The sequence below is a fragment of the Dromiciops gliroides genome, chromosome 2, assembly GCF_019393635.1.
Source record: "Dromiciops gliroides isolate mDroGli1 chromosome 2, mDroGli1.pri, whole genome shotgun sequence".
In the NCBI taxonomy this organism is placed as follows: Eukaryota; Metazoa; Chordata; class Mammalia; order Microbiotheria; family Microbiotheriidae; genus Dromiciops; species Dromiciops gliroides.
The window spans coordinates 15,824,863-15,842,824 of NC_057862.1; the positions used below are offsets into that span (position 1 = coordinate 15,824,863).

General features: G+C 36.0%; 1 protein-coding gene across 1 annotated transcript in view; it reads right to left on the reverse strand.

The window, feature by feature from the left end:
* Positions 1 to 822: 822 nt before the first annotated feature.
* The window catches only part of PCDH15 (protocadherin related 15), a 2,141,593-nt gene continuing 2,124,453 nt past the window's right edge, over positions 823 to 17,962 (reverse strand). The window contains exons 34-38 of the mRNA XM_043982395.1: positions 14,658 to 14,876; positions 10,479 to 10,487; positions 9,372 to 9,536; positions 7,092 to 7,097; positions 823 to 3,634 (exon numbers count right to left, since the gene is read on the reverse strand). Of these exons, the coding sequence (XP_043838330.1) occupies positions 2,290 to 3,634; positions 7,092 to 7,097; positions 9,372 to 9,536; positions 10,479 to 10,487; positions 14,658 to 14,876 (1,744 nt within the window). The 3' untranslated portion in view covers positions 823 to 2,289. The remainder of the gene's footprint in view (positions 3,635 to 7,091; positions 7,098 to 9,371; positions 9,537 to 10,478; positions 10,488 to 14,657; positions 14,877 to 17,962) is intronic.

The window sequence follows — 17,962 nt, forward strand, 5'->3', positions numbered from 1 at the left end:
ACACCTTTGCCTCCATGCCTCTTGCCAGTTTATCTTTCATGTCTGGAATGTATTTCTTCCTCACTTCCTCCTCTCAGAATTCCTAACTTTCTCCAGGGGTCATTTCAGGCTACCTATAGGAAGTTTCTCCCGATCCCCCTTGTCCTCAATATTGTCTCCCTCAAAGCGACCCAGAATGTTTTTATCTGTTTACATGTTGTAACCCTACCACCCATTAAGATGTATGTAATGTGAGGGCAGGGGTACCTTTTCATTTTTTAATCCTTAGCACCTAGCCCAGTGCCTAGATAATAATTATAAAATGATTTTTAGGAAATACTCATTGAATTGCAATAAATGACAATGGAAATGTAAGCATTAAACTGTTAGACATACTTGGAACTCTGACCCTTGACACATGACTTTGGGGTCAGAATTTGGCTTATGATTACCCATTTGGCTTAAATTCTAGGCTCATAAAAGGGAAGATATCATGAGCAAAAGAGGATTCCAAATTTCTAAGAAGAACTGAGTTCACTTATAAATTTAGGACCTACAATGGAAGAGAGAAACTTCTGTCAGATGTTTTAAATGATAATGTCAATGTTTGAATGGAGGAACAAAGCATTGCCTGAAATTAGATTTAAGCCATTTCCCTAAAAAAAGGCAATGTAATGGTTGTGGGTAAACAAAGAAAAATCAAGAAAATGTTCAATTGTATTGCACATAGTTCTTAAATTTGACATAAAATGAGAAATAATGAGAGAGAGAGAGAGAGAGAGAGAGAGAGAGAGAGAGAGAGAGCGTCCCCAAGATACTTTATCATTTTGCATGTGGAAAGAGCACAATATTTGATTCAGAAACCCTGAGTTAGAATCCTGGCTCTGCCACTTAACAAATTATGAACTCGATTTAAGTCTCGGTTTCTCAGAGCCTCAGTTTCCTTATCTATAAAATAAAGGAATTGGATTTCAAAGGCTAGTACCAGTTCTAAAACTCTGTGATCGCTTATATTTTCAGCACCTCATTTTAAATGTTATTGTTTAAAATAGGATTAGTTCCATATTTATACAAAGAATCTGATTGAGCTAGACTTGAGCACCTCAGATTTTTCTCCCCTAATGTACTGTTCATTTTAGAGGACAAGCTAATTTAGTATAACTGACATACTTAATGTGAAGACTTATAATTTAGATTAATGAAATTAGCAGTAACTAAATTCATAAAACATAAATCTTTATGGACACTTATAAACCTTCTCTTGATAACACTGACTTGAATTTCTTTATTGGAGGTGAGTATAAGCAAATATTCTCTTTGATGGGAAATCTTAGCATGGAATATTAATTAAGAAGGGGCTTGAATAGTGTGAACAAGCAAAATCACAACACATGTTAAACATCTGCTGAAATAATCAACTGTCTAAAAAAGGCAACAACTAAAGATGTATTTTCATTTTTAAGGTGAAAAAATAAAAGTATGTAAAGGAAGGAGAATGAGGAAAAACACAGGACAATAGGAGGGACACTCTACTCAAAGTTATAAGCACATTTGGAAGATGCCACTAAACCATAATACAGAATCATCTTATATAGAAACAGAATTCCATAAGATAATAACTCTGACTTACTTTGTAGTTACCCATCTTATTATCACTTCCATTTTAAATGCATATAATATTATACTAAGGACAAAAGCTTTTCTTCCAAATAAGTTAAGAATTCCTCATTTCACAAGTAAATATAGAACAAATCATACTATTCTGAAAATAAGATTTCTTTCCAGATGCACATGCATAGAAGGAAACAATATATCATCTTTACCTTTGAAAAAAGAACTACAGTTAGTTCTACATCTGAAGCCTCCAGGTGGCAAAGTGCTAACCAAAAAGTAAACATATAAAACTATGACACCAATTTAGGATTTTGCAAAGTAAGACCTCAGGGGAATGTGGACATATGTGTGTGTGTATGTGTGTGTGTGTGTGTGGGGGGGGTACACGTGGGTGCACATGGACAGCTCAAGAAGACCTTTCCTAATTTTACAATAAAATCTATAACAAAGAATGCTGCCTTTTATAGATAAGCAATACAAAGTGAAGAAACAATACAAAGTTCATGGTGATGATGTTAACCAAAAGTACTTTAAGGTTGACAGGGAGAATCAAACAGAGAACTGGGATCAGTCCTTGAGAAGGGGCAACAGTCTAGTTATCCTTGATGCCCAAACTTGCTCTCATGAGTCCAATTTTGATTGTCAAAAACAGAGTCAAAGAAGATAGCAACAAATGGCAGAAAAAACCCCACAGCATCAGAGTGCTGTGGATTGAAAGAAAATCTGATTCTCAAGCTCTTCAGCAACATAGCCAGAGTTCTGCTGCATTTGTTCAGTTGTGGTTGCTGTATTGGGTGGCTGAGGTGTGGCAACTGGTTTGAGCCTGGAACTCTGTGGGGGTGCTGGGGGTTTTTGGCCTATGTGGCTGTACATGTTTGCTACTGACTTCTCAATGGCTGCTAGGTTAGGGAGATTTTTGAGAATGCCTTTCAGTTCCCTTCGAGGGCCTGGACTTGGGTCTGGGACCACTGGGGAAAGCTGCCCACATAAAGAGTCCATTCCCATGTCAGGGGAGAGCCTGGAGTGATGACGGACAACTGGGCTGGACAGGGAGCATGAAGGAATGGGTGAAGCAGGAGGTGGCAGTGGTGGTGGTGGTGGGAGTGGAGGAGGAGGGAAAGGCGGAGGAGTGTTGGGAGGATCTGGAATATTTTCTATCATTTTCTCCCTTGTCTTAGGGGACAAATAGTGTTGAGGATTGGGTTTTGATATCCAAAAAGAAGGTGGCAGAGTTGGCTTTTGAGTCAGTGGAGAAGATGTGAGAGGAGCATCAGCATGAGAAACGATGATTGGAGGTACAGTATCAAGTTCAAGTGTACGTGGAACAGGTGGCAAAGTGGAAAAAGAAGAGAACCGGCACCAGGGAGAAGAAAGCAAGTGTTCAGTGGATAGCTCTAGTGGCTTACTTTGGGATGGGGACCAGGTTGCTCTTCCATCACAACACTTCCCTTGATTCATTTCCTGAAAAGTTTGCCCTTTAAATTGCCTGGCTTTCTGTGTCACTATCAATTTTGTGTCTTCAGTTTGAAATGGGCAAAGGCTAGCATCCACCGTACTCGACTGGTATCCACTTAGTTCAGCCTCTACTTGGAGGCGTTCATTTTCCCACTGGATAGGATCCATAATTACTGGCCTACTCAGAACCTCATACATCTGCCTCCGGGTAAAGCTGGTTGGTAGAGTCCATGGCCGATGAGTGCTTTCTGCTGGGTATTTCAAACAACCTTTCTTGGCTAGCCTTCTGGGGGAAAGCTTGTCTAGCAAACCTGTTCTTCTCCATGGAAATCCAGGACTTGTGGAACTTTGACCTCCCCCTTCCACATATAAAGGATTGTGGGTTGTTAAGGGGTTCTCATCAGATAAAAGTGTGATGTTACTTGCAGACTTGGGTAGGTTATTCCTGAGCGATCCAGTTTTCCGAGCCTGCTTGTGTGCTTCAATTGCACGGGAAGCCACGTGGCTTATTACTCTTTGACGTTCTCCTTCTTCTAAGACTGATTTATTTCCCCTGCTTTGTTGGAAATGGTACAGAAGGAAAAGACTTGAAAGAAAAGAAGATAATCACATGTAAGGAAACAGGCTGGGATAGAGATTTCATGAGAAAGCTGTTTTTAAGAGGTCACTACTAATGCTTCAGACTAGAAAAGGCCACATTGACTAGGATACCACCAAAGCAAGACATTTACTTTCACTTACTTTCTAAAAAGAGGAGAGGAAGGAGGAGTTGGATAACCCTTGATCAGCATGCTCAATTCTCATTTACAAAAATGTGTCTCTCAATAAACCTTAAAAAAAAAAACCAAAAACTTTGGACAATCTAGCAGATGTTTTCATGTTCTTAGATAGCATTGTTCCCACAATTCAATAAATTGTGAGGCAGAGACTGAGATCACAGAGGCAAAGAGGGAAGGCATATTTGTGCAAGGAAGAGTGATGCTGTGGCGAGAAGGGGAGGGTTACTCTGTTCTTCTTATTTATCTTATCTTTTCTAAGGATTTACATTATATACACATAAGGGTGTAGTGATAGTCCTTAAGAAAAAGTGTATGGATCACCAATTGCCTCATCACAATGATTCTGCCTAGGAGAGAAGCACATCTCTGTTTCTGGGTCAATATCTGGGAGGGCATATAGAAAATTTCTTTAGGTTAGAGAACTAGAGTTTACAACATTCTGATGACGGGATTTTATATGGATTATTTCTGCCTCAACATTTAAAATCAATAAAAGAATTAAACATCAGGATAATAGGTATATGCTAATATAGAATCATAGATTTAAAGCTTGATGGGACTTTAGACATTATCTAGTCAGTTTCTTCATTTTGAAAATAAGAAAATAGAGGTTTAAATGATTGAAGTGATTTATCTAAGGTGACACAAGCAGTAATAGGTGAAACTGGGAATTAACTTGAGGTCCTCTTACACAGAGTTCTTTCCATTGTACACCATGGTGCCGTTTTGAAAGCAATTCTTTAAAACTATTTTAATTACATCCAAATCAGTCTTGAAAAACCCACTTCTCATAAAGACTAATAGTGTTTGGCTTCTACAAGTATTTACTTATTCCCTATGAATTTTATGGACTTTAAAAAAAATCCAGCAATAAGCATCAACATATGAAAAGCAGTGTAGATAAAGGAAGAAGACTGTGTGTCACCTATCAGTAGTATTCTAATTGTCCACAAGATATTCCATCCAGGTGTATTTTCTTTTGGATTTTAATCAACTTTACTTAGAAGATTATTTCAAGTAAGAGCACAGTTCAAGATTTTTCATCTGAATCCCTTAAGTGAGCCCAGGACAAATTTACACACATGTCTTTCTTCCAGAATGCTTGTTGAAATAAAAAGCATTAGTTCTTGTGGTTACTGCAATGGAACCTTCTCATAAAGGGCTAGAAAAATGAATAAATGTATTTAATTCCTTGGACTTCTATGTCCTCACATGAAAATCAAGGCATATAACTGCATGATCTCTGGATCTGTGATATTATAGTCATTTTGTTCTTTAAACTCCTATAGATTTTTTTCCTTGAAATTTCATGGAATTTTGCTTAACATTTTCAATTAAAATAGAAATGAGCTAAAGTCCAGAATTCTGTAACTTTGCACTTTGGGTCTTCCCAAATGACAATAAAAGTAAAAGATGTATTTAGCCAGATGGGACACAGAAAACCTCCCATTCATTTTAATTAGGGTTGCTCGTGTCCGGAATCACGATTCTCATTAGCACTGCTATTTAAAGGTATTGGTATTTCTTTTCTGGTTCTGTTATCAACCACCCAGACAAGGCTTGTTTTAATGTATTGGACATCACTGAGGAATAATGCAACCTGGTGGGATGGACCAGTTTCAAAATTAAGACACTGATGGTTGTAGGGTCTTTGATTAGACCAGGAAGGGGATTTTGAGGTCATTTATTCCAATCCCCTAATTTTACAGATGGTAAAAATGAGGCCCAGAAAGGTTAAGGAACTTAGTCAAGGTCACATGAATGGTAAGTGGCAGAGCTAGGGTAATCATGAAAATGGAGGGAGAAACGAGATTACTACTATTTTGTGTGAGTGGGAAGCCCACGAAGGGGAGGAAGGGAGGAAATACCATGCCATAAAATAAAGGTCATTGAAAGCATTTGAGGAGGCACTCAAAACAATAACCTTATGGAGTTATTATTGTATAGCGAACAGATCATTAGATCTGAAGTACAAATCCTAGCTCTGCTACTTCCTACCTGTAGGACTTTGGGAAAGTCACTTCCTCTCTGTGGGAGTTTCCTCACCTCCAAAGTTATTGGACTAGGCAATGTCTAAGATTCCTACAAGTCTAAATCAATGATTTTGGTGCTTGAGAAATTGGTTGGTGTGTAGACTTCAGAATGCATAGAAGCACATAATTTGTAGTAGGAGGACCTGAGTTTGAACCCCGTGTCTGACCTTTAACAGCTACAAGATCCATAAACAAATGGTGCAGCTTATCTGAGCTTTAATTCCCTCATCTATAAATTGGGAATAGGAACAATACTTATACGACTTTGTTCTCAGGGTTGTTCTGAGGATTGATTGAGACATAATGTATACTGAATGATCTGTTAAGCCATAAAGCTTCATTGATCTGAATTATTTTTTGGAAGGATTTTTCCTGCTTAAACAAAATATTAGATTTTCCATTTTGGGGTTATCCATCCACTAGCAACAAATATAACAGAAAAAAATTAAAAGGAAAAACACTTTGAAATAAACCAGAAATGATAGTGTGGTGCTGGAAAGGTGGATGAAGGAAAAAAAAACATTAAAGAAATAAGTATAAAGATAAAGATGCCATCAGATATGCAAAGATGTCATTAAATGAATGCCAGGAAGGACTCATGAATGGCGATATGAGAATCCTTACTACTTAACTTGAAGACTAGACCACTACCACAGAAAGGAGAAGGGTGGGTAATAACCTGGTGAGATCAGGAAGACTAGACAGTCATTTTAAATAATTTGGGTCACCACTTCAGGTTTATTCCTATATCTTAGGTGATTCAAGGAAAAACCACCACCATGAAATAAAATGAAGCATGCTTCTTTTCATTGTTTCTTTATGGATCCATTTGCTATTTTAGGAATTGTTTACCAGACTAACATCTATCTTTAGAATATATTAGTTTTCAATATGCTGTAGAAACCAATGTACCATCTTTCAAGTAGCAGAACCTGCCAACATGCCTAAACCATAAAAGAAAGTTTGGGCACTTTGGTGGACAAACATTTGATCATTTGAAAAGGTGGTATAAAGAAACTCTTCAGGTTTATCCCTCTCCTTTCCTTGTAACATGCTGTCAAAGGAGAATCAACCAAAGGGAAAATAGAAAGTAGGGCCAAGGATTCATTTGAAAGTAAATGTCTTTTCAGCAAGCAAAATGAAAATAATTTAAAAATTGAGGCAGGGATTAATCTTCTCTATAACATCTGTTCTCTAGAATTGTCATAGAAGTGGAATTATATTTACTTACTGATGCCTATGAATCCAAAGGTGAGAGAGAGAGAGAGAATAGAAATCATGGAACAAAAATATATTTTTTTAAAGAGGCACTATGAGATAGAGATGAAAATAATTCAATGATTTTGCTTTGAGGAGATGATATGTACAATAAATGGAGATATGTTTTTATACAATATTTAAATATAAAAATGTGTTTAATAATGAATGGTAAGATAAAATCATATTGCTTTTAGATTTCTTAACCAGGTTGATTATATTTAGTATTTTGATGATTAACTTTAGGTCAAAATTCCCTTGTAATATGTAGATGTATTTCATTTAAAAATAGATTATTGCTCATGACATTCTTAAGAATTGTTCCTATGCCTCTAAACGGAAGATTTCGCTAATACATCTTTGCATTTAATGTGATTATAAAGATGATGCAGATGACTAAATGAGAGACCTTATGAAAACACAAAACAATATTAAAATGCATATGCTAAATTAATTATGGACTACACATGAAGCTAATATTTAATATTTTTTGATATTATTCTCCAAAGCTTGATTTGTATTAGTTTATTCCATCGAATATATAGTTCATCATTCAAATGAGACCAGATATTTAATGATCTAATGCTTATTAATTGCCAATTTATAGTTTTAGATTGGGTAATTCAGAACCAAATAACTTAATCACAGAATGTGGTTTCCAAGAATTTTCTTTGTCAAAACATTCAAATACTTGCATTAACAATGTTCCCTAAAAAGTCAAACTACAGACCCAACTATCTGATCCAATTTTTCCCCAATGGCTATAGTCCAATTATTGGTAACAACATAAACTGACATGAACAAAATATTGGCTTTCCAGATGTTATTATATGCTATTTGATGCACCATTTGGGGGTGTGGGAGATGGATAAATGGTGCTGCTATTTTAACTAACGCATAACCATACTTAACTTTGTAAATAACCACTTTCAACTAGACCACAAATTTTCCCATATGGAAATCAATTCCTTTATTCACCAATGTTTCCAAGTTAGCCTTGAATGTTTCTATAATCACAGGGGAAATAACAATAAATTCAAAATAAGAGTGCTTTTATTTCCTTCAGGAAATAATTTTGATATGTTATATAAGATATCACATCCATATAACTAAAATGGGTATTTATAATGACTAATGATTGCACATCCCTAAGTGGATTTTATATTTATATCATTTGTTCTTCTGTAAGTTAATAAATGTGGAAATCAACACATCCTATTCCTTTCCCTTATATTCCCACAACGTTCCAGTTAATAAAGGACTTTTTAGATTTGTCATTCACATTTCATGTTTCATCAGCTCTTTAAACCACTGAGGTACCATCTTGCCCATATAGTCAGAAGGAACTACTGAGTGGTTTCCTATGGGTAATAGAGATTTTAAGTAGTCAGAATGTGAGGAAAGATAATTATTTTTCAATGAACAGTTGTAGAGTTTTTCACCCTTATGTCTCCTTTTAAAAGAAGTGATTTATCTGTACACAGCACTTGCAAATAGTACATGCTAGCCTGCCTCCCCAACAGTCAAGCTTTTTTTAAGGCAATAGCAAAGGCCATTTGAAACTACCTTCCCATCACCATAACATGAGTCCTTCCTCTTATCTAAATTGTGGATGTTCCATTTTCCATGACCTAAAAAGTATTGAGAAATATGATGGCTTTAAGTCACTCCTGAGTTATTTCAATAATCTCAAATTTTGTATGGTTGAGATCTTTTACATTTCTGGTCTTCTATGATTCCATACACTTTATTGTATCTATCTCCTTGGAATCACACTCATAATATATGCCAAATACACTCAAATGGATCTACGATCTTGTCACAGATGCAGATCACAGAATTCGAATATATATATAATAAAACAGTTAGGGTTGGTAAAGGTCTCTATCCTTTAATGCCTTGTTCCAAGGAAGAACTTTGTAAATGCTTGCTGAATTGAATTGGATTGAATTTCTCACTATCTTTTGAGCTCAATAATGATTGTCTTTAGTTAGATCAAGTTCATTTAGTTTCATTAATTCCCATATACAGCTGAATGTTGTTTTACCTTTTAAAAATAATAAAATTAATGGAAGACTTACCCTCTGGAAAGTCACCTTTTAGTTTTTGTGAAAGGTTCTCTAATATCTCCATGATGAAGTCGACTTTGGTGGAATTAAATGCCCACCCTCAGGTGCTCTTTCACTAAGTTTATAAAAAAATGAAGATATCAAAGCTGTCTGCTTTCCTCATGGAGGCAAACAAGATTACTTACATTGCACTTCCACCCAACTCCTCATAGAGATGGGGACCCCCTGGGGGAGGTGGTGGTGGTGGCGGAGGAGGTGCTGCTGCTGCTGCTGGTGGTGGGGCTGGGGCTGCTGGCTTGGCTGCTGCCAGGGCCTGCATCTTGGCTGTCTTGGTGCATTCTTCTTGTCGTCTTTGGGAAATTAAAATTTTTTAAAGGTTTCTTGCAAAAATTACATAAATATGAATAGTCTAACTTCTATCATTAACATTAATATTAATATCTACTTTGAGAAAAAAAGCCATTTACAATAAATTAAATAATTAACATATGAGAAAAGACATGATTATTTATATTGAACACAGAGTTATTTTAACTCTCCATATATGCTGTGGCTTTAAAATACTTTCTAGATCACTAACCAAATGACAAAAAGATTAAGGAAGAAAGATTGTAGAAAAGCACAGTGGGAAATAATGAAATGGGAAAGTTTGGGTGTTAGGTTCAAAAGACTTCAGGCAGACTCTGAGGCTCGAAGAAGTCTCATCCTTTCTAGTACTATGACCATACCAAGTTACTCAATCTCTTTGAGTCTCAGTTTGTTCAAATACAAAATGGGAATCATAATGCTCTCAATAGCTACCTCATAAGATTGTTATGAAGGAAGAGTTTTGAAATCTTAAAACACTATAAAGGTGTGATCTCTTGTTAAATTCAGAATGTATTCAACTCAAGGGTTTTGCAACCACTGTGAATTGTAAGTTAATCATTTGGATCCTGTATCTTATTAGGTTTTAATAGCTCACTATGAGGGCTACTATTTGTTTATTTGATGCTGTGCTTATATACAAGTATCAAACAGTTGGAGACTAAAGGATACAAGAAACAACACTTTCTCACATTCCACTCTGATAATTGACATTGTGTAGGCCCTGACCAAATTCGAAATGTAAAGTAGGGAAAGTGAATCATGCATAATGAAGCACAATCTGCCCCTCCCCCCCCCCCCCCCGGCCCCCACCAATACATACCCCATAGTACCAAAAGTGGCTATTGGTATTTAATATTAACATCTCAGCTTCATTTTATATTAGATAAATAATCATGTAACATATAAGATGACATGATACTTACACTTTAAACCTGTTGGGTGAAGTAAAGGGTGGGAGGGAGGAAGAAAAGAAAAACAAAGATTAGATAAATGACATTCATTATGTGATTCTCAACATTTTCTTTAAATCTTAACATCTTTGTCATATTGATCATGGTGAAATGCTGACAACATTGTCTTACCCCCACACCCTACTTTTAAATCAATTTCTCATATCTTTGCTCTAAAAATCTTAGAAGTGGCTATTAAAAAAAATTCCTAGGAAAGCTTAAAAAAATGCACGCTGAGTAGAATCAGAAGAAAATGGATTAGAACATGGGAATATGGACAGGAACTCTGATCATGAAACAGGATATTAAAGATGACCTAATCTTCCTAATTAGTTTCTTGGTTCACCTGACCTGAAGAATAGGAAAGGAGAAAAGCTGCATGGCAAGACATGATTATATTCTGGGCTTCGCTTTGAAGTTGAAGTTTGAACTGGAAGGTGCCACCACCGGGTAATGAATTCATGATCCTTTTTTCATAATTGGTTTCTTGGTTTGTCCTACACAGTGAATTTCAAATGCCCTTATTAATAGCAAAGAATAATGATACTTCTCAGGCTTATTTACAAGCTCTATGTGTAGGCATTGAAGTGAAATTTTTAACTATTAGAATTTTCCACTGGATGGTAGGCAATGAAAAACTAATTTTGTTTAACTGTTATTCTTTAAAATGCAGTAAGTAAAATTAATTCATCGGGTGTTAAGCTGATCACTGAGCTAGAAAGCATTGAAGAATTCGTCTACCACAGCACACACACACACAAATGTTTAAATATCAAGCAAGACTTAATTATTCCATTTTATGAGTTTTAAGTGTGACATCTTGCTTTATTCAGCATTGATCATTGCAGAATATGCCAAGAAGCCTTAGGGGGGGTGGCATTTTATTAAGGGTAGAATATAGCAGGTTTATTTTAGATATGAGAAAAATGGAAAAAACATAATGCAGAATAGACAATTTAAAAAAATTGGTGCAATGAAGACAACTCAAAGATTTACAAATGAATTGGCTGTTATTAGACTTTTATGTAGGCTAGGTTTTTCAATGAACTCATTGATTAATGGAGAATCCATTAAAATTGAAACTAAATTTCATATTTTTAATTTCTGGTTTTGGTTATTGAATTTTTTGTAGTATCTTAATGCAAAGCACTATTGGTAAAGACAGTGTCCATGCCCAGGTTTTGTTTGGAGCCATTTTCTCTGATTATCTATTGCTCAATTTTCGAGATGTTGCGACAGGGATCACTATTTAAGAACATATTCAAACTGTGTCATAACCATTCACTTAAGTTTTCCCAGAGGCTTTTTGTCTGTTTTTGTTTTGTTTTGTTTTAAGTATCTCCTTTCCAGGATTTACAAGTTAGGCTGGTTTATTAGGGGTAGAGAAGTGGATTATGAGAAGACCTGGGTTTTAGTCCTGGTTCTGCCAGTAAACAGTAAACTTTGGGTAAGTTACAATAGGCATTATGGTGCAGGAGAAAGTATACTGGATCCTATTCCTGTTACTGTATAACCCTGAGAAACTCAATCAACCTCTCTTTTCTCCAGTCTGTCATCCAATGAGTAGAATGGAATAGATGAACTCTGAAGTTCCTTTTAGCTCTACATCTAAGCCGGGATCCTGGAATCTTATGGGTCTCTGTGTCTTCTGTTTACCTTTCAATGAAATGAAGGGTGTTGACTAGATTATCTATTAGGTACTTCCAAGTCCTGCCTTTAAGTGAAGTCCCATCATTTGGATGATCACTGTAACAACAGGGCTTTGGCTTCTTGTCTTTCTCTTTCTGCCATCTCAAAGACCCTGTTGCTCTACTTACTCTATTAATAGTTTTACATTTTTTGGATAGTTCCCATTTCTAGTTGACATCGGTTTATTTTCTTGGCTCCCAGAGCAAAAAGTCAAGCCATTTTCGCTCTTTGGTCTTCAATTTTCTTGCCAGGAAAGAGAGGGAGTTGAACTTGATGCTCCCTAAAGTCATCCTGGTACAAAAGATTCTGTTCCTGTATGTCCTTAAGATTTGTACATTGTCAATTAAAACAACCATTTCTTGCAAAGAAAAGGTGTTTCTTCTTTCACTCTCTCCCATGTACTGTTTCATCTGATAATAAGTAGCCATTTCTATTTGAAACTATCAATTATATGAAAGTACTGAAAAGAAGAACCATTCATTTTCCTTAAGTTGTGTGTCATGAGTGATGCTCTCCACCTTCTTGTGGAAGTAATAGAAATCAAAGGCCTGCTTCTCCCATGCTGACACCAATAAAGCTACGGTATTAAGTATACACTCACTGACTGAATATATAAACTGGGTCTCCTGAGGAGGACTCCTGGTGATCAGTTGCAAATATCCTGTGCCAAATAGCAATATAGGGGATAAGTTGCAGTTCCTAGTCAAGTATATCTTTCCATAGCATTTAGAAGCCAAAGAATCCAGGAGGGAGACTTCACACCAGTTTTCTAGGAATTTTAAATAACTTTGCCTCTTCCCCATGATAATGTTAGCTAACAATAAGAGCAGATATTTATTTATATTATTTTATAATTTATTTTATATTATTATTAGTCTTATAGGGCTTCAGATATATTATTATATTTGATTCTCACAATGATTTTGTGAGAAATGTGTTATTATTGTCCCCATTTTGGAATGAGCAAACTTATGCTGAGAGAAGTTAAGTGGATCACTTATCTTAGGTCAAACAGCTAAGTGATTATCTCCTGTAGGATTAGAAATGAAGTCTTCCTGTCTCAAAGCCCATATACACAGGAGGCAGTTTGGTGTCAGGGTAAGCTTGATTTAGAATTAGGTACCTTGGTTTTGAATCTGAGCCTTAACACTTACTGAGACCTCTTTGGTGAGCGACTTAATCACTTTGAGTCTTTCACTCTTCTGTAAAAGGGATTTATTTGCACTGGACATAGGCACTGCTTACTTTACAATGTGATTATGAGGAAAGTATTTTAAATGCCTTAAAGTTCTGTAATCTGGCCCAATGACAAAGTAAATTTCTTATATTGTGGGCTTGTCAGAGAATTATATTGATGTTCCAAGGACCATTAACATATGGGAGTGATACTGATATTCCAGATCTTACAGGATTAGAGTACAGTGCAATGCAACCATCACCTCTCTATTTTGAGTAGCATCTGTATTGGGGTAGCACCATTTATCATTCCCTGACTGATTTAACAGCAGGATGGGCTATCCATTCTGTTGAAGTTCCCAGTTAGTTTTCTCACTGTGATCATTTTATCTCCTTGGGTATCTTATAAATCTTTTGCCAAGACATATCCTAGACACTAGTGCCATGATCTCTGTATTGTGTGGAAGTTCTGTAGGAGAGAAAGTGACATTTCTAAAAGTTGTAGAAGACAGTAAAGTTTGGGATGGGACAAAGTTTAATGTAAGGATCTTTAAGCACAAAGGTCACAGAATTTCAGAGATGGAAGGATGTAGAAGCTACCTGAACAAGAATCCCTTTTGTGATATACCCAATATTGAGATATACAATCTTCAGTAGAAGACGACAAGTGGGGTGAAACCCTCTAGTGTAGTATAGTAGAAAGTATATTAGATTTAGAATCAGATCTTCTCAATTTAAATTTCAACTCAACATATATTCCTTTGGACAAGTAAGGGAATCAAGGTCTCCATTTCCTCATTTGTAAAAATCATCTCTAGTTCCTTTCCTATTCTAAACTTATGATCCCATGAATTCCGAAGGATATCTATTTCATCTCAAGATACTTATAATTATAAATAACTGTTTGCCTAACAATAAAGCTAAATTTGCCATTTTCCCCAACTTTTATCTACTTTTCTTAATCCTATCCTCTAGGACCAAGAAGACCAATCTAATCATTCTTCCAAGTGTTGTTTCCCCATTAGTATGAAAAGCCTTTCAGGGTAGGGACGTTTTCACTTTGCTTTTGAATTATCCTTATTCACAAAGCTTGAAATATGTAAGAGCTTAAGAAATTTTTTCTGATCAATTGATTTCAAGCCAATTCTTCGAGTACTTTAATACCCTTTTCTTTAGTAAGCCTTCCATAACTTTAGTCATCCATAAAATATATTGATTTACTCTCCAAAGTGTTAGATGATGATTTCTTACAGATTCATCAATGCTTACAGAATGACCTATACTTACTGTCTGTAGCTGACCAATACAACCAAGATGGCAGGAATACAGCAGAGGATGATAATCATGGCTAGTGCAAGCAGTGCCCCTTCAGTATAGCCAAAAGACTGCCCATGTTTCTTAACCAATGCCACTGCATCTGGTGTTCGGATTTCCAATATTCGTCCTCCTTCACCATAATATGGCTGGAAGTCTTTATTAATATCGAGCAGCTTTCCATCTAGGAACCTTTAATATTAAAATAAAGAACCAAAAATAAGTACCATATACTCCGGGCTATAAGCTCTTGGAGGGCAAGTGGACTATCATTATAAAAATGTTTCCGTTGTATTTAACACTGAGTCTTGCACCTAGGAAATATCAAAATTTTGTTGAATTATTGAATTGAATAAGGGAGTGAAATTTTATGAACTACCATGTGTCTAAGGTATTGCCCAAAGAATGTTTGAATAAAAGTTTTTATGACTATAATAATGGAGATGTAAAATCTTAAGAAAGGCAGGCTTAACAAAATGTCCTTATAGATAGAGATGATGAATCAGCATTAATATGTTTAGATAACAACAAATACCGTCAAATGGTTTCTAAGAGTTGGTAGACATGGGTACATCAATATCACCATGCCTTCTATCTTGGTATACAATTTGATTTGCATTATTCATTGATACAGATTTTCAGATTTGGAAATTAATGTAGATTTCCACCTTCACCAAATGATAACAACCCCTTACACACACTGATCTCAACCACTGAAAAGTAGTGTAGTATAATAAATAAAGTGTTGGACTTTTTGATTAAACAAGACCCCTAATGTCTGAATTCCTTCTCAGACTCTTGCAAACTGTGCAATCCAGTGACAATCATGGAAGCTTTCTGGGTATTTGGGGTCTTTCTATAGTTTCTCCATTGTTAAAATTATGGAGTGAGATTCAGTGACTTCTTGGTCCCTTCCAGTTCAAAATCTAAATCTTTCATTCTGCGATAGAAGAAAAAAATCCCATATCTAGCAACAAATAACTTTTGGTTTCAGGATTAGAAAGGTTTGTGAATTGAACTTTTGAATTGAGTATCATTTTTTGAGTGGGAAAGGGTTGGCAGCAATTAAAGCCAAATACAAATAGCCTACTTCTGCACCATCATCTGGTGAAAGAAAGGTTTCAGTTTTTTTCCAAAGCCTGAGATGATGGAGATACTATTTCACATTTGCAGGTCTCTTAAATGATTATGCCATGTTTGGTTATGCCACATTAAATTTCTTCATCAATTAGAATTGAGCACTTTAGGTCTGTTAGGATCTAGTTTAAGTGCTAAACATAATACAGAAAAAGGCCTATGTAATGGCAAGTTCCCAATCTCAGTTACCTCTGGGCAATGGGAGATAATATCAATGTGGGTAATTAGAGGAGGAAAATCATACAAAACAAAAAGCAAGGCCAAATAACATAAAAATAAACAGTTTTCTAAGCATTTGGTATCACTTTTAATATGTGTTCAGAAATGGACCCAGAATACTCTCAAGATTGTGGCTTTTTCAGCAGAGACTTCCCTATGCACCTGGCCTGGTCCATCTGCTCTCCCTCTCCTTGTTATCTTTTGTACTATTTACATTTCATCATATAGACCACAGCTGAAATAATGCTGTTAGAGTTCCAATGTGGAAGCTCCACTATCATTTCAAATTTGGCCTTAGATGCTTACTAGTGTGGCCCTGGGCAAGTCACCTATTTGCTTCACTTTCCTGTATAAAATGGGGACACACTGGAGAAGGAAATGGCAAAAGCACTCCAGTATCTTTTTTTTTTTGCAGGGAAATGGGGGTTAAGTGACTAGCCTGGGGTCACACAGCTAGTAAATGTCAAGTGTCTGATGCTGGATTTGAACCCACATCCTACTGAATCCAGGGCCAGTGCTTTATCTACTTTGCCACCTAGCTGCCCCACTCCAGTATCTTTGCCAAGAAAACACCATGGACAAAGTCATGTAGGACCAGATTCAACTGAATGACTAAACAACAGAAAATGACAGGCACTGTGCTAAGTGTTTACAATTATTATCTCATCTAATCCTCACAACAACCCTGTGAGGTAGGTGCTATTATTATTCCCATTTTAAAGATGAGAAAACTGTGGCCAGTGGGGATTAAGTGACTTGTTCAGGGTCACACTCGGGTCATCCTGATTCTAAGCTCTATTCATTGTGCCATCTAGCTTCTCAAGAGCAGTTCTGTTTTTGCCTTTCTTTGAATCCCCACTGCTAAGGACAGTGCTTGGTATATTGTAGGCATACAATAAATACTCTACTGACTTTACTTGTTTGCCATATAATTCTCCTTGACAAGAAGACCAAATATATCCTGGATAAGGGTCTTTCTGTACTCCATCAACCTCTTCATGGAGACTAATTTGCTTTTGTTAGCCTTCCTTAGGAAATTGATAGTTGTTGTTGGTCCATTATTTATGTATTTTCCATTTTCCCATACTTTGTTTAAGTTGTCCAACTACTTAAAATGATGGGGTTATTTTAACTATATGCCATATCTTCTCTCTCATATATGTTTGTCCAATTTGGATTTGATTTTTGTCTTTGTGCTACCAAATATAGTCTGACTTCATACAGAAAGCTGATGTAGAAATTTTGGTAGCCAGATTGGTACCCACCCATTTCTTGCTTAACTTCTCCTTTTTCTCATCCTCTCCCTCCTTGTTCTACTTCTGAGCTCACAATATCCACTTGAAGAACAACCTAAAAAACTTTGTATTCTTAAAGAATACAGTAAGATACAAATTTTGGCAGTCCACAATCCTTTGACCTTCTTTGTAGGGGTTCTGAAACAAGAACTGAACCAGCTGTGGGGGAAGGTAAAAAAAGTTTCATTTTTCTCCTATGAAAATGACAGAGTTCAATGTTATCTGAAGATACAAAAATGGGATGAGCTCATTTGAAAAAAAAGTAAGCCTGAATGGTTCTTTGATAATGGAGATAAGGAAACAAATCTCACATGAAATTCCAACTTATTTTTTCATCATTGCCCCTTATTCCCACCTTTGCATTGAAATCAGCAAGGATTAAAAGGCAGGCATTGATTTACTTTGAAGTTCTTCAGTTCTCTGTAGAATTTGACTATCTCATTTTCTACAAGAGATTATGGTGTATAATTTCCACTTATCTTAATGGGAGGTTTAAAAAATGATTCACTTTTTCATATGTACAAATATTTATCATGGGTCCCACAATATGAAATCATGGGTAGCCCACAAAATTATATTTTCTTTTTGCCTTTCTAAATAAGATAAAATCAAATCTATGGTTGCCTA